This window comes from Balaenoptera physalus (assembly GCF_965194825.1).
Source record: "Balaenoptera physalus genome assembly, chromosome: 17".
In the NCBI taxonomy this organism is placed as follows: domain Eukaryota; kingdom Metazoa; phylum Chordata; class Mammalia; order Artiodactyla; family Balaenopteridae; genus Balaenoptera; species Balaenoptera physalus.
In genome coordinates, this window is record NC_138895.1 from 77,373,889 (window position 1) to 77,395,044 (window position 21,156).

At 51.7% G+C, this 21,156-nt stretch overlaps 2 protein-coding genes across 5 annotated transcripts in view; one reads left to right on the forward strand and one right to left on the reverse strand.

Moving 5' to 3' along the window:
• TG (thyroglobulin) overlaps positions 1 to 21,156 on the forward strand; it is a 244,557-nt gene that overhangs the window by 202,665 nt on the left and 20,736 nt on the right. Inside the window, exons 42-44 of the mRNA XM_082433766.1 lie at positions 5,190 to 5,354; positions 6,366 to 6,533; positions 20,156 to 20,337. Coding sequence (XP_082289892.1) covers positions 5,190 to 5,354; positions 6,366 to 6,533; positions 20,156 to 20,337 — 515 coding nt within the window. The remainder of the gene's footprint in view (positions 1 to 5,189; positions 5,355 to 6,365; positions 6,534 to 20,155; positions 20,338 to 21,156) is intronic.
• SLA (Src like adaptor) overlaps positions 1 to 21,156 on the reverse strand; it is a 92,787-nt gene that overhangs the window by 53,399 nt on the left and 18,232 nt on the right. For 2 of the 4 annotated variants that reach the window (XM_082433870.1, XM_082433868.1), the window contains exon 1: positions 12,278 to 12,854. The exons of the other annotated variants lie outside the window; for them this stretch is intronic. The gene's annotated coding sequence lies outside the window, so the exon portion shown is untranslated. Of the gene's footprint in view, positions 1 to 12,277; positions 12,855 to 21,156 lie in introns of those variants that run through there. 4 annotated transcript variants of the gene reach the window in all.

Below are 21,156 nucleotides of genomic sequence, written 5' to 3' on the forward strand. Positions count from 1 at the left end.
TTCCCCCCCAGAGTGGCCACCTGCCGTCTTTCCTTTTCTCTCATCGTTTCCTCCCATCAAAGCCCACTCAAGTCCTACTTCTGTGCAGCTTCCTCTGGACCACCCTCATGCTCAGAAATCTCTCCCCGCTCTGAACTTTGAAAGCATGAGAACTCCTGGCTCTCTCTTGACCCTGATGATAGACAGATTCATCTTGAGGCCACTAATATGTGTGTCCTAGGGATATAGTCCATATTTTCAAAAAGTAGGAAGTGAATGTGAACAGAACTCCAAGACAGAGATTGCAAGGGACTTGCTCCCTGTCACTAGGTTTGTAACAACAGGTTTAATTAAGTGACTTTGATAACGATAATATCAAATGATAGTACGTCAAATTGTAGGAGTGAAATACCTGGGTAACAGTATTCATCACGATAATTGTAACTAACTTTATGGAGTGATAATTCCATGTTAGGTAGTTTGCATCCATCATCTCGATCACTCTGCGTACCAGCCCCGTGAACGTTCACCAAAATATCCCCATTTCTCAGATCAGGACTTGGAAGCTCAGAATGACAAAGGGAGTTGGCAAGATGGCAGTGGGCGGAGCTGGGGTCGAAACCTTGGTCTGCCCGGGCCCGGAGCCGTGACCTTCCACTTTGCTTTGGCCTCACATTCACACAGGGACAGAAAGGGACCGGTGACCAGAGTCATAAGACTGAGGGCTCACAAGGTTAGAACATGTTGCTAAGGAGCCAGCTGCCTGGATTCAACTCCCGGTGCCCTCGCTCCCCAGCTGTGAGACTCGGGGCAAAGACCCTGATCTCTGCCCTGAGTTTCACCCCCGTAAGGCAGAGATAACCCTGTCCCCACTCGTAGGGTTGTTCTTGGGTGTAAACCAGCCTCTATGTGCACAGCCTCCTAGAGTGTGTGGCACATACTGAGTGTTATTTAAATGAGAATTATTGCCATCATTGTTACATCTGCGTGCAGGGCACCTGCGCAAGGGCTCGGCGTGAATTAACTCCTTGATTCCACACTGTGCCCCCGGCGGGCGCCCAGCTTCCCACCCACCCCCTCCTTCCCTTCACCGTCCCCTCACGGGTGAGGGACCCACTGCGGCGGGGATGGGTGGCAGAGGGTGACGGACTCGAGGAAGGAGATGAGAAGGAGCTGGCACCTCCTAGAGGGCTCACCTGCCACCCAGAGCCACCTCCTTGGACTCACCTGTCCCCCTAAGAGAGGGCCACCAGGCCCTTCTGGTACGGCGTGTTTGTCACAGAAACTACCCCCTCCTTGGTGCTTTCCGGGGAAGACCTGTGAGTGGTTCACTGAGGTGTCCATTTCAAGAAAGTCTGGTGTGTCTGTGTGTGTCTCTGTGTGAGAGTGTGTGTTTTTGAGTGTGTGAGTGTGTGTGACTTTGTGTGTGTGTCTGTGCGTGACTGTATGTGTGCATGACCGTACTGTGAGTGTGCCGTTCTGTGTGTGACCACCTGCTCTGTGCCCATGCTTGGCCAGGGGCAGGCCTTGACTCTCGGGTGACCACAGTGGCTGGCTGAGGTCAAGACACCTTCCCATGTTCAGAGGCTCCAGAAAGAAAAAGCAGTGGTCAGCAATGGTGGTTTTGCCCTGCACTATTTTTAAAGTTAAAAAAAACAACAAGCGGAAATTCATTGCCACTCGATAGCTAGGTCAGATTTAGGTAAAGCGCGGGCCCAGGGCTGGGGAGGGACGGCTGGCGTGACAGGCGGCTGGAGAGACCCTGCTGCCAGTCCCCGGCCCCCTGAGCCCCGGGCGCTCACAGCAGTAGGGACCTTTCCGCCCGCCGTGGGGAACACGCAGCCAGCCCCTCTGGGCATCCGCACCACGGCCTGTGCAGTAGGTGCGTCGTCCCCATTCACAGATGAGGAAACCGAGGCCGCAGGTGTCACTCACTGGCCCAAGGTCACTACATCAGCGAGCGTCAGGGCTGGGGTGTGAGCCTGGTCCCTCTGCCCCCAAAGGCCCCGCTCTTTGCGCGACTCTGCGCACCACACCCTCCTGCCACCCCCAGTTCTCTGTCTTCAACCAAGTGCTTCAAAGTGAGGGCTGAGCCGGCCGTTGGCTTGTTTAACCACTGATTTTCCATGAAGAATGTGGTTTCCTTCAGAAAGATCGATTAAAACACAGTACTTGAAGAGAGGAAAGTTCTCTGAGTTCTCTCTTGCCATGTCAGTGTAACCCACGCCTTTAACCACTTCCTCACCGTATCAGGGACTCTGGCTTTTTATATCTGTAGAAAATGTAGAACACATTAGAGGGCCCCATCCTGAAGTCCACATCTCCTCACAGCCTGTCTGTGGGCAGATGAGGGTCAGAGGCCCACCTCAGCCTTTTGCACTTTGTCAGCTCGAAGCACAGTTTAGAACATGGGGCTTTAACCTTGAATATCGTGAGCGTGTATTAGTGTGTGTGTGTGTCTGTGTGTGTGTGTGTCTTTTCCCTTCAGACTGAGCACATACAATGTTTCTCAGAAAAGCTGACATTCTCAGTGTTGGAAAGATAAACCCATGGGCCCAGGGACTCCATGTAAGGGTTCAACCTTCATGACCTTTACTTGCTGACACCATTGCTGGGCTCCAGGTTGGCTGGCATTGGCTGGCATTTTACTTTTATTACTGCTTAGGACTCGCCCTGCTTTATAGATGCTGAAGCTCAGAGCAAGAGCCCTTGGCTGGAGGTCCACAGAGCCTCTCTGTGCCTGAAACCCCCTCCTCTATAAACTAGGGTGATAACTCCCCCTGCCTCGTGGGATGGTTGTGAGGCTTGAGTAAATTAATATCTGTCAGATACTGAGGATGCACAGAGACACTCCACCGAGGTTGCCTCTTGCGATTCTTGGGCATCTCAACCACCCCAGAGGGGCCACGTGGATCGATACTTCTGGGTCAAGGTGCCCAGGAGGAAAGGTGTTGAGGAACATGTGAAGTCAGCCTGTAGACTTGGGGCCGGGTCTGGAGCACAGAGCTTCTACATTCGCTGCATTTAGCTTCTGGGATTTGGAGCCTCGACCCTCCTTGTGGACAGGCCCAGTCCCAGGCCCCAGGCAGAGGGCTGCCTGCCCTCTGGGCATCTGCTTGGCCCAGTGCTGCCGTCAGCTCTCTGTCTACCCTCAGGGCAGCCTGTTCTCATTGTGGCGCCCGTGCTTTGCCCGTGCCCCTCAGTCCTGACCTGAAGCACAAAGACCCCTGGGACCTCCTGGGGGCAGCGCTGGAATGTACTCCCTGTTCCAGGAAGCTTGTCCAGCAGGCTTTCAGGAGGATCAGTGCCCTCCCCTCTAGACCTCTGTCTGTTGTCTCTTTTACACAGTGGGTACGAGCACCAACGACCCAGGGGAGCGTGGGCACCGCACTTTACAGTTTCCAGAAGGCTTCCTCTGCATTACCTCAACGCCCCTCTCAAAGACCCAGAGAGAGCCGTACTTACTGGTAAACCCATTTCGCGTATGAGGAAACCGAGCTCTGTGTTGCTGGTATTTTTAGCTCAGGGTAGGGCCTAAAATGGAAACAAACACCATGGAGTCAGCCAGATCAGTGTTCTCTTTACATTGGAGCAAGGGCGGCAGTTCAGCTCCTGGACGCACCATCTTGTGCTGGATGTGAAAACACACATGGCATCACGTGGGGTTGAGAGCACAGCCCAGGGCTGGGCTGCTGAGACTGGGGTCCTGGCTCTGCCACTCACCAGCTGTACGACGTTGGACAAGATACTGAACCTCTCTGTGCTTTGCTTTCCTCCTCTCTAAGATAAGGGCATAAATAATATTTACCTCCCAGGGTTGTGGAGAGGATTTATTGAGTTAATACATGTGAAGTACTTATAGACTGTGGTTGCCAAGCTCCTAGCTCCTGGTATATATTAGGTACTTGATAAGTGAGGATTCTCCCTTTCCTCTTGGAGCCTTAGTTTGCTTGTCGACAGGGTGGGGATGACGGTTGTACCTACCTTGTATTCTTCTTGTGACGATTACATGAGATGAAGCAGAAAAAGTTCTTGGGAGGGGGACCACCTGGCAGGTGGCAGTAAGTGCCCCATGACCAATACTCTCCAGCCCAGCTGCCCCTCATTACAGAGGTTGGTCATAGATCTAGAGCTTTCCACTTGCTGCCCAAGGTCCTGGAGCACAGCAGACTCTGGAGCCCAGCTGTCTGAAGCCACAGGCTGGTTCCACCTCTGATAAGATTTTTGGCCTTGGCCAAGCTACTTAATTTCCCTATTTCTTTCTTTCCGTATTTATAAAATGGAGACAGTAACAGCCGCTAACGTACACATCTCTTATGAGGATCCAATGAGATAAAAAGGTGGAAGCTCTCGAGATAGTCTAAGTCCCCAGTCGATGGCCGTTCTGTTACTATTATTAGTGGCAGCATCACGAGTAATGATAGCGGTGCCAGCAAGTCCCAGACCGTCCCTGATTCCATGGTGGGCAGTAGCCTGCGTCTGAGCTGGAGGGAAGGGGTGACTCAACAGAGGATGGGCCCTGGGGTCCTACCCTGGTCAAGACCCCACTCGGCTCACCTCTTCCACTCCTGGCAGAAGACCCAGTTCCACCAACAGTCCAGGCCCGGAGAGCCATCTCCCAGAACCCAGTAACCACCACCTGCATTCTTAGAGAGGAAATGCTCCCAGAGACCTGCAATTTGTACGGAGACTTACAATGACTTTGCTGATACAATTTACTTTCACAATGACTGTGTTTCCATCACCCTTAAGTGGGCATCTATTTTAAAGTCCAAGTCTAGCTTAACTGAGCCAGGAAAGCTTGCTATTTAAGGAGCCCCAGGAGGTGCTGGGGGGATGTATCCACTTTTGCAGAGTCCTCTTCTCATAGGGCAGTTCTGACCTTTGTCCCTGTTCAACCACCATCAACTCTTTGCCTCAATATACAACTTTAGTTCATAGCCAAGACTGAAGATCACTCGGTCCACTGCTCTCACTTCACAGGTGAGAAACCGAGGCCTAGGGAGACTCACTCAAGAGCTCACAACATGTTGATATAATATTGATCAGCTCTGACTTCCTAGATGCCTGTGGGTCTCCCGGGAAGGGTCCTGGGGCTCCCATGCCTAGAAGAAGGATGCAGGGCCCTGATGAGGCCCTGAGGTCTCTGGGCTGAGTGGAGGATGGGAGGTGATCTAGACTTTGGGCCCTGAGTCTGCTTTGTCTTCCAGGGCGGCTCCGTGCTCTCCCCCGCCGCTGTCATCAGGCCGGAGAGGGCTCGGCAGCAGGCAGCTGCTTTGGCGAAGGAGGTTGACTGCCCCACTTCGTCCATCCAGGAAATGGTGTCCTGCCTCCGCCGGGAGCCTGCCAGTGTCCTCAACGACGCCCAGACCAAGGTGGGCACTTGTGTGCGAGTTGGGCGGGACATCCTCTGATCTTTCCCAAATGGAAACCAGGCCAGAAAGGAGACAGGACCCACCCAAGGCCACGCAGTAGATTGGTGACCAGCTGGAACTGAGTGCATATTTCCAGACCCCCTGTGCCGTGCGTAGGCCACAGGATGTAATGGACCAAGCACAGGTCCTGAGGGTCGACAGATCTCTGGGCTCATCAGATTTTATCTGTACGATGGGGATAATGATGGGAACCCTATAGAGGAGGAAAAGAAAATGAAGTGACGTAGGTAAAGGGTCTTGCTGGCACCTTGGTGGCACCCCGTCAAGCCACAGTGACATGTACTGAGCACTATGGCCACGGCTGCAGTGGAGTGAGGCCAACATGCCCCCTTAGGTCGGACAGCAGTGTGCTTCCTTCTCCAGCCTATAAACATCCTGCTCGCAGCCCGCAGTCTCTCTGGCTGGCCCTGATATTAACAAAGGGGACTCTAGCAGGAATAGCTTGTCATCTGAGCCGACACTTGAATCCCTTCGGCAATGAGCCTGGACTTGCAGACCCCGCGCAGGTCTTATCCTCAGCTCCTCCAAACGTGGGCTAATCGGATGGTGGCTAAAGCTGGTGAATTTCCCTGTCATATCCTGCCTTTGGCCACCACCTCCTCCTCGATCAATATCTCTTGCTTCACTCACTCAACCACAGGCTCAGGCTGACCTGTTCCTCCCTGTGGATCTGTTGTCACTTCGGTGGGAGGCTCTGGGATGCTCCCCTAGGGACCAACCAGTGCTCAGAGGAAGACTCACCTTCCCGGCACTGTCGCCTGGTGTCCTGCCTGGCTATTGTCTGGCCACGTTACTCTTATTTCCCAGCAGAGCTTTGGGTGAATAACCAGCACTGGTGTTCGTTATGGTTAAGACCCAATTAAGTGAAGCAATGCAACGCATTATTCCAGTACCATTTTTTTAAAGGACAAAGTCCATCTAAATCATGACACCCCTTTGCACCTGATGCAGCTCCTGGCCGTGAGTGGCCCTTTCCACTACTGGGGTCCTGTGGTCAATGGCCAGTACCTCCAAGAAACTCCAGCCAGAGCACTGCAGAGAGCTCCGCGGGTGAAGGTGGATCTGCTCATTGGGAGTTCTCAGGATGACGGGCTTATCAGCAGAGCCAAGGCCGTCAAGGTAGGTGGGAGGAGGCCCCAGGGGCCCCTGCGGGCTGCAGCCCGGTGACTCTGGACCTAAGTCTGACCTTGGTCGAGAGTCATCGACTTACTTGCTTATTTTCAAAACAATCGCTGAAAAACGACACGTGTAAAGGCTCTATAAGCAGTTTGGGAGGTGGTAGTGGTGGGTGGGATTCAGAACTAGGACACCTGCCGAGTTGTGAGCGACCCAGACACATCCACAGATTACAGCTGTGAATGAATCACCGTGGGAAACCGCCAGCAGGGCTGACCCAGGAGCTCTGTAGCTTCAGGGCTCCTGGCCGTGGGTACCGCTGCTGCATGAAAGATGCTTGTCCCACTGAGGCTGGGAGAAGGAGAGGCGTGGGGATGGAGAGAGTCCTGGCAGGGAAACCCAAACACTAGCCTTCCAAGCTTCCGAGCTTCCCAGCCGTCCCAGGAAAGTGTGGACCAGGCACAGGGCAAGAGCAGCTTTGTGTGGCTTGCTGGAGACACAGCAAAGTGCGAGGGACTTGTGAGGTCATTTATCTGCCCGAGCAGACACTTCCTGCTCAGACCAGAGAGGCCATCACTCCTCACCAGGATGCAGCCTCCCGGGAGGAGGTCGAGCACACTCTCCCCTGGCCCGCCCACCCCTCCCTGTCAAGCTGCTCCTGATGGGCCCTCTAGGTCATCAGCCTGGGATGGTGGTCCCAGCACATGACACAAGGTGAGGACACACACGCTCAACGTAGGGCTCTAGTGAATATAAGGCAGTATCGTTGGAATTAATAACGACAGAAAAAGAATCATTAATGCAACCAAGTGGGGTCTTGCATCCTTTGGATTATGCTATTCCCTTGGGTAAGCTACCTCACTTAGGGGAATCTATCTTACAGCAATAAAAGCACCACTTTGACATGAGAGATATACAAGGGTATTAATCACAGCATTAATTACTGTGGCAAAAACATTGAAAGCAACTCAAATGTCTATGAACAGCGAAATGGTTGACTAGATGAAGATACACACTATTGAATATGATGAACTATTGAATATGACGCAGACGGTGAAAAGAATGAACCAGATACATCTCTCCTGGCTTGAGGATGCCTGTGATATGTTGTTAAATGGAAAACAAAAAAATCAGAATGCAGAGGAGTGTGAAATTAAGGTAGCATTCATATATTTAAAAAACAACCAACCCGTGTATATCTATAAATATGTAAATGTGTATAATTGTATTTATTTCTATGTGAAAGGATAGTGCTGTAGAAAGATACACAGCAAGCAATTAACATGGGCTATCCCAGGAGGTGTGGCAATGTGAAAAAGAATACTATGAATTTAATATTACTAACATTACTAATATACATACGAATACATCACATAGGCATATATGTGTGCATATATATGTATATGTATAAATAGAGCGCATTGTGTTGCGTTGTGTGTGTGTGTATTGGGGGGTGGCATAGAGCAGAGCTTAGGTCACTAACAGCTTCCATCCTGTTGACTCACAGCCATGGAGAAGGAACTTTTGCCCCTGATCCATCTCTACATTTTTCTGCCCAGCACCCATATATGACTCAGCCCTTTACTTCAAGGGGCTGCAACTTGATTATTGAACCAGACTGCCGCTCAGGAAACACTGAAACAATGCCACTCTCCGCCACTAGCCCTGGGCTTTTCTTCTCTAAAGTAGTGGGTCTTCAAATTCCCACTACTTTGATCAAGCCCGTCATCAGTTAAAAAATAGTAAGCACAGTCATTTGAGTGTAAATTATATACATGAGTACTCTTATACTAAGTGTTATAAAAGATTCACAAAAGCAAAGAATTATAAAGCAAGAGAAAGAAACGAATGTCCTTACATTTGTGCTGCACTCTCTGCGTGCTGCCCGAGAGAGACAACGCCCTACAGCATGGGCAGCATGGAAAGACATGGCCATCGGCCCTGGACCCTCTTCCATGCAACACCTCGTTCCACACTGCCCGTCAGGGGAGGATGTGGAAATCTTTGTGCAGAAGATACTATATCCTCACAGCTCTGATTCTTTGGACCACGCGCTGGAAACGCATCCCAGCCATCTCCGACCTTAGAGAGAGAGGAAGAACTACATTCCCGGGCGCCTGGAGAATCATGCTAGAAGCAGGCCCAGCAGCAAGTTCCCAGACTCCTCCCACCCCCAGTGGAAAAGCCATCCATCGGGGCTGGGGGCAGGGGAGCTTTTATTGGCAGTCTTGGTGCTGGGGTTGACCATAGGGCAGCTCAAGTTTATATTTTCGGGTGATGCCAACCCATCGTAAGAGGATTGTCTGCGGCTGCCTTGGTGTTTCCTGGTCCTCTCCCAGCAGCATCTTGGGAGTTTCCCAACTCTGCCCTGAATTTCTGAACCCCCTCCAGCAGGGAACCTGCATCCAGAGGACTGAAAACCCTCCTCAACAATGCGTTGAGTTTCCCTCTGAGGCTTTCAAGGAGATGTTTCCTTGGTCCACTTGCAAAGAAAGATCGTGTCTGCTGACAGAGCTCACTGCCTGCACCAGGAGATGGGTAGGAGAGTGTGCCCTCAAGTCCAGGCACCAGAATAGGGAACCGGCTGACTATTCCTGTCTGACTTCCCTTCTCCATTTATTCTCCTTTGAACAGGCGCTAGTGCAGTCGTTGGGTGGTTCTTGTGAGCCTGCATCCCGCTGGGAGCCCACCTAGGTGCTGACTGCTGTGGACAATTGGGAGAAGGAGGGATGCAGTAACAGTCGGGTTTGAGGCCAAGTCCACACTTGCAGTGCCATTACATGCCGGCATCTCCTGAACGTGTACCTCCAGCCCCACTCTATACCTCCCGCCTGGGCTTTTCCCTTGAACTCTAGACGGGGTTAGCGCAGGGTCTACTTGACGTCTTCACTTAGATGTCTCATTGCTTCTCACTCTTAACACAGCCAAAATGAACTGCTGATTCCACTTATGTCCCCACCCCCAACCAGCTTATGCTCCCGCTGTCTTCACCATCTCAACAAACAGCAACCCAGACTCCAAACCTCTCTCTCTGCCTACCAGCATTCCGTCAGCACATCTATCTTCAAAATGTTTCCAACCCCCTCTCCCCACCTCTTCTGCCATCACCCTGATCCTTGCCATCATCTTTCTCCGGGAGTTTTACAATGGCCCCCAACCATCTCCCTGCTTCTGGCTTTGCCCCCTTTGCTCTCTGAGAACCACAGGGGCTGGAGTAATCCCTTTACGGTGTAAGTCAGATCACGTCACTCCTCTTCTTAAAGCCGTCCAGTGGCCTCAGCTCATGCAGAGGAAAAGCCACAGTCCTTAACGCCCACTATCTGATGTGGCCACTATTTGTTCTCTGACCTCATCTCCTGCTGCCCGCCTCCTCCCGCTCACCGTGCTGCAGCCTAACTGGTCCCTATGGTGTTCTTCAAATCTGCCGAGCACACTCCCACCTTAGGGTCTTCGCACTTTCTGTTCCCTCTTCTAGAATGTTCTTCCCCAGGTAACTCATTCCCTCACTTCCTTCAGGGTCTGCTTCTTTGGTGAGAACATCCTGGACCACTCTGGTGGGAAAGGCATCCACACCCCCAGCATCCTCTCTCCCCTTTATCCTGCTCCGCATCCTCAGCGCTTGTTCCCCTTGACGTGTTATATATTTGTCTACTCTATTTCTTCCTCCTCTAGAATGTGAGCCCCATGCGCTCTGAGACTTTATCTATTTTGCTTTCTGCTATATCTCTGGTGCCTACAAAAGTGGCTGGTACACAGTAAGTGCTCAATGAATCTTTATTCAATGGAAAAAATGAAATTATGGATCTGACCTAGGAGTCTTCAAGGAGATAATTTATTCCCAAAGGACCCTATGGATCAGGGATTATTATCACTAATGCTCAGATGGGAAACAAGTTCAGAGAGAAGCCAGAATTCAACTCCAAAGGCACCCTCTTTCCATCCCAGCCCTCTGGGAAAAGCCAGGCCTTCCCTCCATGAGCTTGTTGTCCAACAATGACAGTATGCTAGGTGAGCACAAACCCAGCTAGAATCAGGGCCACTCGGTGCAAAGGGCTTTGCAGTTCCACCCACATTCTTCTTTTATCTCAGCCATAATGCTATGAGCTCCATACCCACGAACCAACATTTAACACCATTGTACTGAGGAAGAAATAGGTTTCGAGAGGTTTAATGATTGTCCCAAGGTCTACTCGATAGTCATTTGCAAAGCCAAGTCTCCACTGAAGGTCCTCTGGCTCCAATTGGGGGTGCTTTGTGCGCTAAACTCTAAGACAGTGATGGAAATGCACTAGCACCACCTACAACACCCTACAGCCAGATTATAGCCCAGAGGAATAATCCTCAGAATCATGCCCAACACAGAAATGCCATGGAGTAGCGTGGACATCCAAGTGGGGACCGAGCTACCAGCTGCCCTCTGGAGGCAGTATTGAAGTTCCTCTTCTATTTCCAAACATGCTGCTCACTCGTGCCCTCCGGGTTGCCCTCGCTTCCTCAGCCTGCTCGTGACCTGCATTCAGCATTGGGTTGTGGGTTTCTCCACTTTCCCCTGGAAGGCTCCATAGCACCTGAGTCCAGCTGCCATTAGCCGAGGAGAATCCCAGGATGGCACATTCCTGAGGGCTTCCATCCCAGCGATTCCTTTCCCGAATCCTCTGTCCATCCATATGGGCCGAGCCCTTCCCACCCTGTCTGTGCTGAGAAGCAGGACATACCAACTGTAGAAAATTTCCACATCCGCCTAGAACAGGGTCTCAAGTAGGTTTTCCCAACACAGAGACCTGTTCATTTAGTCATGGGGACACTTCACAAGGTCACTTACTATGTGCCAGATGCTGTGCTAGGTGTCTGGGGGCATCAATACAAACTAAATTCCTGCCCTCGGGGAGCTCAGTCAAGTAACAAAATAGAAAATGGGCAAAAGTAAGTAACTAAAATGCAGTTTGATACACACTATTTGGAGAGATGGTCATCCTACTGTAGGACCTCAGGGCAGTTAGGGAAGGGGGGGGTCACTGGACCCGCAGTGGCACTGCCAGCAGGAGTGACCCAGTGACGAAGGAACTGACCAGGACCCTCTTCCCCCAGCTGTCTGTCAACGGAGCTGGGAGAGTGCCCTGGGTGTCCATGGATTGTAATCAGGAGTATTTGAGTTCTCCAGAGCCTGAGCCTCAGTTTCCCTATCTGTAAAATCAGGAGATTATTAGTACATATCCTCATAAAGATGTTGAAAGAAATCATACATGCAGCAATGTCTGGCAAATACCATGTGCTTGATAAATGTTAGTTTTTCACTTAATTCTTTAACTGTACTACTATGGTCAGTATCCCAAGCTATTGTCCCCAGTCCAGAGAATAATCCCGAGAAAGCAGGAATACAAAGGACGTACAATCTCTAAATCACCTCGCCTGACCTGAGCCAATTTTCCAAATCATGGCAGATGCACACACATGCTTTCTCCTCATGCCACCCTGCATCAGTACCATCCAGAGCCCAACCCACAAACACACACCATCCAGCTCCCCGGGGGAAGTCACAGGAAGGGTAGATGTCCCTCCCACCCCAAGTGAGCCCCCGGACTCACCCGTCCATCACATCAGCGGAGACCCACTAAATTCCCGCAGCCCAAAGAGGTTGGGTAGGGCTTCCAGAGAGTCCATGTGAAGACCCTCACCCACTTACCACCCCAAGCCAGCTATGGCCCACCCAAAGAGTCTTAATGACACCAGCAAAGTTAACCACATACCCGTGGAACATCAGCGCTGCCTGAGATGCCTGGAAAGGCTCTGTTCGCAGAGAACAATCTTATTTTCTGAAGTAGCAGCTTTCTGTTGAAATTCTTCATCAGTTGCCGTGGTGGGGATTTTTCCCTCTCTTCTCTCTCTCTCTCTCTCTCTCTCCCTAACTGGTGAAATTGACAGTCTGCCTACATTAACTGGGCATTAATTTGCATGATCAAAAGCAGATTTGTTCCAAGAGGCAATGCTCTGCCTTCCCCTCCAAAGCACAAGCATCTCCAAGGAAGGCGAGAAAAATCAGAATCAGCGCCGCCGCTGAGCTGCCCCTGAGCTTGGCCAGGAGTTGGCCTCATCCAGGAGCAGGTGGGATGGGGGCCCTGCAGAGAGTAGGGAGGGGGAGGGCAGCCCGCCTGAGAGTTGGAAAGTGGCACCTGGCAGCCCCAGGCGCTGGCACGAGCTCCAGCCTGGGAAAATCAAGCCTTTGGTGACAGATTATAGCAGAGGATGGTACAGGAGTCCCAGGGAAGTACATGGATTTCCTGCGGAGAGGGGCTGCTGCACCGAATTCCCCAGCCCTTTGGGGTGGGGTGGTGCGAGGATCCCAGCCCTGGGCATCGTGAGGCTCTCTTGAGAGCCCAGGACCTGGAATCAGAAAAACGGGTCACAATTCCTCGCTTTAGCCACGCAATTCAGGCAGGTTGCCTAACCAGTCGGAGCTGCCTTCTCATTCGGCTTTGAATGGGCACAGGGTGACCAGCCCTGCAGTTATGAGAGGACTTCTAGGTGAAGGAGACAGTGCCCAACCCCTGGGAACCACGCTGGGACCCCTCCACGCCCGCGCTGTAGCCATCCGGCCCTCAGAGTCGTCACACACGCACGACACCTCGTCTAAGTGTCCCCCGGCCCTGATGCGTGGGATTATCATTCTCAGTGCAGAGGAAGCCAGGGATCGGCGGGGTTGACTTGTCCCCCCAAAACAGTAAAAGTATTTTCTGACTGTGCAGGTAAAAGATGAATGTAGGCTGGATTCATTATTATATATCCATTATTATCATATTTATTTTTTCTTCTGATTTTAAATTAAAAGGAACATTTTATCATGTGCCCCTGCAATGATGGCAGGGTCTGGACACCGGGCCTGCTGGATGGTGGAGAGGTTGGCCCCTTGTCCCGTCACATCCACACCCAGTGGTCGGGGCAGGAGCGGTCCCGAGTTGATTCATGCATGCAGCCAACACATACTCATTGAGGGCTCTCCCCCAGGCTGGGGGGAAAGTTGTAACCCGAACCGATAAGGCTCCTGGCTCATGGAGTTTATGTTCTCGGGAGAGGACACAGGGATGCGTAAGCAGAGAAAGTAAGAGTTTTCAGATCTTGAAGAGTGCTCTGAAGAAAAGTGTACCGGTAATGGGAGAGGAAGTGATGCAACGGGGGAAAGCGCTTTCGCAGGGAGGTCAGGGAGGTGGCTTCCGGTTCTGAGTGATGAGAAGGGCCAGCTGTGGGGCAAGTGAGGTGAGGGGCCAGTGCAAAGGGCTGAGGCAGCGCTGGTTTGGGGGACACAGAAGGCCAGGTGCTGGGAAACCCAGTGGATGATGGAGGAAGCAGTAGGAGAGGAAGGCAGAAGTGTTGGAGGGACCTCTTAGGTCATCAGAAAAGTGACTTATTCTACTTGCAGGGGGCAGTTATCAGGAAGTTTTAAGTTAGAGAATGATCATACTGATTCATCTTTTTTTTCTTTTTTTTTTTTTAGTAATCAGGAAAATTCCTGATTACAAATACAACATTGTAAATCAACTATGCTGATTCATCTTTTTAAAGAGCATTCTGGCAGCTCTATGGAAAATTGACTATGGAAGGGTAACAAAAGAAGTAGAGACCAGACTGAGGTCCATGGCGAGGTCCAGGGAGCAAGCTGGTATGTTAAATTAAGGTTAAAGACAGACGTGGTAATGGTGAGAAATGCCCAGATTTGGGATATATCTTAGATCGGCAGCTGGGTAGATGAGTTGGGAGTTCAGGAGAGAGTTCAGAGCTATAGATATGGATTTGGAAGAAAACCAGGAAACTATGATGTCACAGAAAGCCAAGAAAAGAAAGTTTTTCTGAAAGGAAGCCGAGGTCAAGTGTACAATGTCATTGGAAGTGGTGTGAGTTGAGCGCAGAGATCTGACCCCTGGACCTGACAGGATGTAGGTCCTGGGCGCCCTTGGTAAAGGCCATTTCAGTGGAGTTAGTAGAAGGCCTGACTGATCAGAGTAGGCTGAGGGGAGAGTGAGGAAGGGGGCATGTGCTTCCCAAACTCACCGTCTTTCCACTGTACCTCCATCTCCACTGGACACCAACCCTCAGCCAGGTTTCATGACCACTTCATTCGTTGCTACATTACCTCTGCGACCTTACCAGGCTGTCCCATGGCAAGATCTGTGTCATGTTCATTTCAAATTCTCAGTTGCTGGCCAACAGGAGGTCTTTAATTTATGCCCATTAAATGAAAGAGTATTTGTGTCTCCACCTACCTCAGAGCTCTAGAGAATCCTGGGGGCATTTGTTCATTCATTCATCCTTTCAGAGTTCACCCGATTGCCTTTGGAGATGCTGCCCCAGGTCTCCCTCTTCTCAAACTTACGAAGTCATAACCATTTTGCATAACATCAAGAGTAATCGATGTATGAAAGTTAATCAAATATCTTCTGTGTACAAAGCACTCCTCCTCCAGTCCCCACTCCCCAGAGAAGATTGTCAGTGCTTCTGCCCCAGGATGGGAAGGAGAGGAGGAGGGAAAGAGTGCAGATGGAGCAGCAGGAGCGGATAGGAGGAGTATATTAAGACATCCTCAGGAGGAGAATCAGCAGGATTGGGGTACAGCAGAGCACTGGGGAAGATGAGGAAGTGGGAGGAGTCGGGAAACATCTCTTTTCTAATCGGGTCACTGGGTACTGGTCTTCTTCACTGAGGTTAGGAAAATAGGAGGGGAAGAAGGTTCTGGAGGTGAGGAAGCACACAGGCTGGAGAGAGATGTAGGAATTGTCAACTTACAGATCATTGTCGAAACAAAGGGAGGAAATGGTACCACCTCGTGAGCATGTGTGGATGGAAGGGGATGAGAAAGGGCAGGGGTGGCAACTGGGTGGGGTGGGACATCAGCATTTAAAGTGGGCAAGACAGCCAGGTGGCGGGGAGGTTCAGAAATGAGCCCAAGATGGAGAATTTTATGGAAAAGGAGTTGGGGAGGGTCACCAAGTCCAGGCAAGAAAGAGCCCCAGGCTGGGATGGTGAGCAGTGCCGGCATGGGCGCTGACCGTCAGTGACCTTGGCAAGCATGGAGGTGGGGGAGTGGAGGGGCCAGGTCGCTGTGGGGTGAGGGGTGAGTTCCCTGCGCTGGGAACGCCGAGGTAGACAGACAGACACCTTGGCTGGCGTTTCGTTCTGGGTGGGGGTAGGAGTCACGGAGAGTTGCACATCACAGGTTCTAAGAGGGGGGAGATTTACCCAGTGACGTCGCTGAACAAGCAGAGGGGAGGGTCCCTAGAGCGCTGGGCAGTGAGGCATCAGCCTCAGAGGGAAGGAGTGTCCCTTGGTCCAAGAAGAGGGAGGGGATTCGGGAAGAGCATCTGGACGGGCCGTGTCCCTGAGAGTAGAGGATGGTGCGGGTGTATGGAGAGCTCTGAGGACCGTCTTGGGGTTCCGAGCAGCCTCGTGGGACCCACATGGCAGAAGAGAGGCAGGAGGAAGCAGCAGCTCCCGGGCTCCCTCCTGGGGCCCTGCGGAGCCCACACCGAACGCCCACTTCCCTCCAGTCTCAGCCCGCTGTCCTGCACGAGGTCCGAGGCCCATCTCATGAGCCCATTTACGATTTCAGCCCTCGCCAGCCAGCACCCTGTGCCCTCCCCCACCCTGCTTGTGCCATAGTGCTGATCGCCACCGAACCTCCTCTGTTACAAAGATTTGTCCTGTGCCATCCCTCCCCCGAACTCAACTAAAAGCCCCCGAAGGGCCAAGAACTTGGGCTGTATGGTTCCCCGATGTACCCCAGATGCCTGGAGCTGCTCCTGGCACATGCAGGTGCATGACAGAAATTTGTTGACTGAACAGTGACGTGAAGATAAAGACCCTGCAGCAAAGTGGCTGTCATCCTGTTTCTCAAACTTGGGGTGAACACAAGGACGCCTACTTTTAATAATTTACTAACCAGAGGGGAGAGAGAAGTCATATTTACTGTCACCCATTTGGTAATAATTAATATTCTTTTGATTCTAACATCAGCCCCAGGCACAGAGAGGGGTATTCAGTGAACGAACTTACTGACCAGCAATGAGTCTTCTGAGGTCGCCTGCGGATCCAGGTCTGAACCCCACACTCAGTCCCCTAGGTCACAGGCATCCAAGGTGACTGTGGACCCCTCCACAGTCGCTAAATGTTTCCCAGGGCTCTAACTTTTCTATGGGAGGTGTTAAGGATGGTCCTTTAAAACTGCACCCTGCACCTGTGCCAATTCTTGATGGCCCTTAATGAGCCCAGGCCCAGCAAACCTGCCTCTGAGGCACGTCTTGCCTGTCGTTACAGCTTGTGGCGTCAGCCCTGGCTTGGCAGTCACGTGGTAGCCACACCCCTCCCGCTGACTCTCTAATTAAACCAGCAGCAGCATCTGTGCTTCTGTCCTCGCCAAGAAGGAAGAGACCTGGGTCTTCCTGAAAACGGGCCCCTTCGCATCCCCCCATGCCCCCGGGGGGCTCAGATCCACACTCCAGCCGTCTCTTCAAAATACTGACTGTGGACGCAGCCACGGCCCAGCTTGTCTCAGGGGCTCAGATCCCCTTAGAATGGGAAACGAATTGCAATCTTGTGGAAGCAGAACCTGGGCCCCTCCCTTTAGCATTCTAGCCATGGAATTGTTCAGATTGTTGGAGGTACTTCTAGCAAGGCCCAGGGCTTGGTGCCCTGCTGCTCCTAAAAGGTGCCCTCTTGTGGAAAGAGTTTCCGCAGCACCCGTGAAGGAGGCTCTGTCCTTTGGGTGAGGTCAGTCGTTTTCTAGCAGTGATCCGGAAGAGGAGTTCCCAAGGGTCTGGATCCACAGCCAGCGGGACCAGCCTGGATCAGGCCTGGCTCTAAAGCATGGGCTGACCTGGGCCAGCTGAGCTGCAGGCACCTAGCCACCGACATCGTGCTAACAGTGTGTAGGTGTCATCTCATTTAACCTCAGGACAGTTTTATGAAGAGGGTAATATTATTGTGCCCATTGTACAGAGGAGAAAACAAAGGCAGAGAGGGATTCAGTAAGTTGCCCAAGGTCACATAACTAATATGTAGCAAAGCTGGCATCCAAGCCCAGGTCTTTCCAGCTCTGGGATTTGAATCTAGGAGGTTTGACTTTGGACTTGCAGCCTCACCTGTGTTATCTCTATGAAGGTCAGTGTCTCTTCCATTCATTTGTCCAACACTTATTTCCTGAGCACCCGCTAGAGCCCTGCGTGCCCCTCCGCTGCTTGGTAGTTCTGGAACATTAGGCGTTAAACTGACAATAACAGCACCTGGGGATTCAGTGCAGCATCTTGAAGCACCCCAGGGGCCCCTGCCTGCGCCTGGGACAGGGCAATAGTAATCGCTCACAGCTACTGACCGTATGTGCCCAGAGCTGTGCTAAGCCCCTTATATGCAGGTTTCATTGGAATTTGGCAATGATTCTATGCAACTGCCCAACTCATTTGGTGATTTTGATGCTTCAGTGAAATACACATGCTAAATGTTTGACAATAATTGGAGTTATGCGAATGGTGACTAATATAATTTTTGTGATAAAATATTCCAAAAACTCAGAAAAGAACAGAGAATAACATAATGCAGGTTTCCCCCTAAACTATTAGTAGGCTGTGAAGTCAATTAAATAGATTTCAGGCAGGCATTTTTGTATAGACTAGATTTGACTAGAATAGAATAGAATGGAAACTATCAGATACATCGTGTATGTTAACAGCAATGAGTATGAATGTTATTCGTGAACGTTACTACAGGCATTGAGTGTGAGTGTGTGTGTGTGAATTCCGCATGTATAAAATGTCTTTTTTATTATAGATCATGGTCAGAAATAGTTGATATAAAAAACACTGATATAAGAAACACATCACTATTCAGATTTAACAGATATTAATATTTTGCCACATTTGCTTCAGGTCTTTTTCCAAAAAATAACCCGTTATAGATAGATAGAATATAGATAGAATTCAAACGAAGCCCTTTTTGCACACCTCTCCCTGTCTCCTTTCCTCATCTCTCCAGAAGCTGGTGTGTGGCCACCAGCAGACGTGCCTCTGATCAGTGATTCCAGCCACTGGTCCAGCCTCTTGGGGAGCCAGGCTGAAGGCAGTCCAACCCAGGACCCCAGGATGGGCTGAAAGAGTGTCTCAGACGGAAGGGGTCGCTTACCGATCACACCCACGCCTTGCATTCTAATCACAGTTCCTGGCTGCTTGGTAATGTTTAGAAAAACAATTTAAACATGTCAGGGTATCCAGATAAGCTCATGTCAGTGTTGAAGTAAGAGCCTAGAAATATGTAAACACACGTCCTAGGACCGTACCAGGGCCGAGGGGTCTGGATCTCCCGTGCCGGAGCTGCCTCACTGACAGTCGCTCCGCCCCTTGTCTTCAGAAATGAGGAAACTGAGTCCAGAGGGGAGGACATGGCCTCCCCAGACTCTCCCAGGCAGACAGGGTAAGAAAGGAAGGAAGGAAGAGGAGGAAGACAAATACCATATGATTTCACTCGTATGGGAAACAAACAAATGAGCAAACCAAACCAAGCAAAAATAAACCCGTAGCTACAGAGTAGTGGTGACCAGGGCAGGAGGGTTGGGGAGAGGGCAAAATGGGTAAAAGGGATTAACTTCAGTTTCATTTACTGGCTCAAGTGTGCGTGACCAGACGGAAACTAACCCTTTGGTGGTGAGTGTGCTGTAGGGCACACAGAAGTAGGAACGGAATGTTGGACACATCAAACTTATACAATGTCATAAGCCAATGTTATCTTGATTTAAAAATAAATCTTAAAAAGAAGAGAGAAAAAAGAGAGTGAGGAAGAAAGAAAAAGGAGGAAAGGAAGGAGGGAGGAAAGGAGGGAGGGAGGGAGGAAGGAAGGGAGAAAGAGTTATTTCCATCTGACACACATCCCAGAGAGCTCCCTGCCTTCCCTGCCCATCCTATAGAAAAGAGCCCTGCCCCATCCCTTCACCCTGCTCCGTTTCTCTTCATAGCACCTGTTCCGGATGAACTGCACAACTCTTTGCTTATTTTCCGTCTCCGCCCACTAGAACGCAAGGCCCTTGAGAGCAGGGAGCTTGATTAGCATGTTCAGGGCTGTTTCCCAGGCCTAGCAAGCCGCTGGCCCTGGACCAAGAGTGTGTCTATCAGTAGAAAAGGGTACAGACAGTGTCCCTACGTTGAATGCTTTGAGTCAGTGAATGCGACTGAAGTTAGCTCTCCTAACAAAACCAGGTGACAAGCTGGCTGAGAGAGTCAAGTGCACGAGCACGCGTGAGACCTGTGATCAGCCTGCAACAAAGGCTTGTGTTCAGTGAGCACTTATTAGGCACCAGGCGCCATTTTCAGGGCTTCACGTGTACGAACCCTTTTAACCCTCACCGCCACCCTGCTTGGGAGCTCTGTGTCCACCTTCAGGCAGGCACAGAGGGGTACAGGTGCTTGTTTAAGGCCACACAGCTGGAAAGAGGCAGAGCTGGGATTCCCACCAGGCAGTCCGGCTCCAGCGCCCACGCACTTCTCGCCATCTTCCACTGCCTCCGAGAGAGAAAATTCTAGACCAAGGGCTTGAGCTATGCTCAGTCGGGCCTTTCAGAATCTGACTGGGGAATTTCCATATATTTTTTTTTAAAGCAATTTGAGGAAAGTCAAGGCCGGACCAGTAGCAAAACAGCCTTTTACCAGGCGCTGCAGAATTCTCTGGGCGGCGAGGCGGCGGACAACCGCGTGCAGGCTGCGGCGACGTGGTACTACTCCCTGGAGCACGGCGCGGACGACTACGCCTCCTTCTCCCGCGCCCTGGAGGCGGCCGCGAGGTAAGCCGTCCTGCCCCCGCCTCCCCGAGGCCGTGGGGATGCTCAGATCCCCCGGAGAACCGGGGCCTGGTGCTGCTGCTTCATCTGTGTCAGTCGTTCAGTGCACAGCGCGGGCTGCCTGCCGCCCGCCAGCGGGAGACACGAGGGGTGACCCACCCCTCCCCTCCGTGGTGCTCGCGCGCCATCAGAGGGTGCCTGCTTGGATATGCCCCGAGCCGAGAAGCTGCGCTCAGCTGGTGTGGATGGAGAGCGGGCGGGGGGCAGTTCAGCAGAGAGGACCCCACCTCCAGCCCAGTACCAGGACCCCTGCTGCCCTTGAGAACAGCGCGAGGAGCGCTCCAAGGGTGGCTGGAGCCCAGGCCTCGTAAGCATCGGTATTTTTCAAGGCTCCCCCAGGTGACTCTGCTGGGCGGCCAGAGTTTACTTTCCACAGGAAATGGAGGCCTAGACAGGGGAAGGTTTGTGCCTGATGTCACACCCAGAACAGAAGGCCCAGGGCTCCTGAAGCCGTGCACCCCCTTCCCGGGGTTGGGGCTGCTGTTTCTGCACTCACTGCTTATGGGTCCTGTTGCTCAAGTTCACTGCTTCAAGCTTCCTTCCCTGGGAAGGTCTGCCCTGGTCCCCCAACCCAAGACTGGTTAGTGGGTGCCTCCACCCATCACAGGCTCTGCCGTCCCCAGAATGTCCCTCTCAGCACCGTCAAGAGATAGCCAGGATTCCAGTTCTCTCTGCCTGCAGAGCCCCCTGGGATGACACCGCAGTGGGGACTCCAGCTCTCGTGTCACCTTTGAGCGCCTCACGGGCCGCTTGACATGTTCT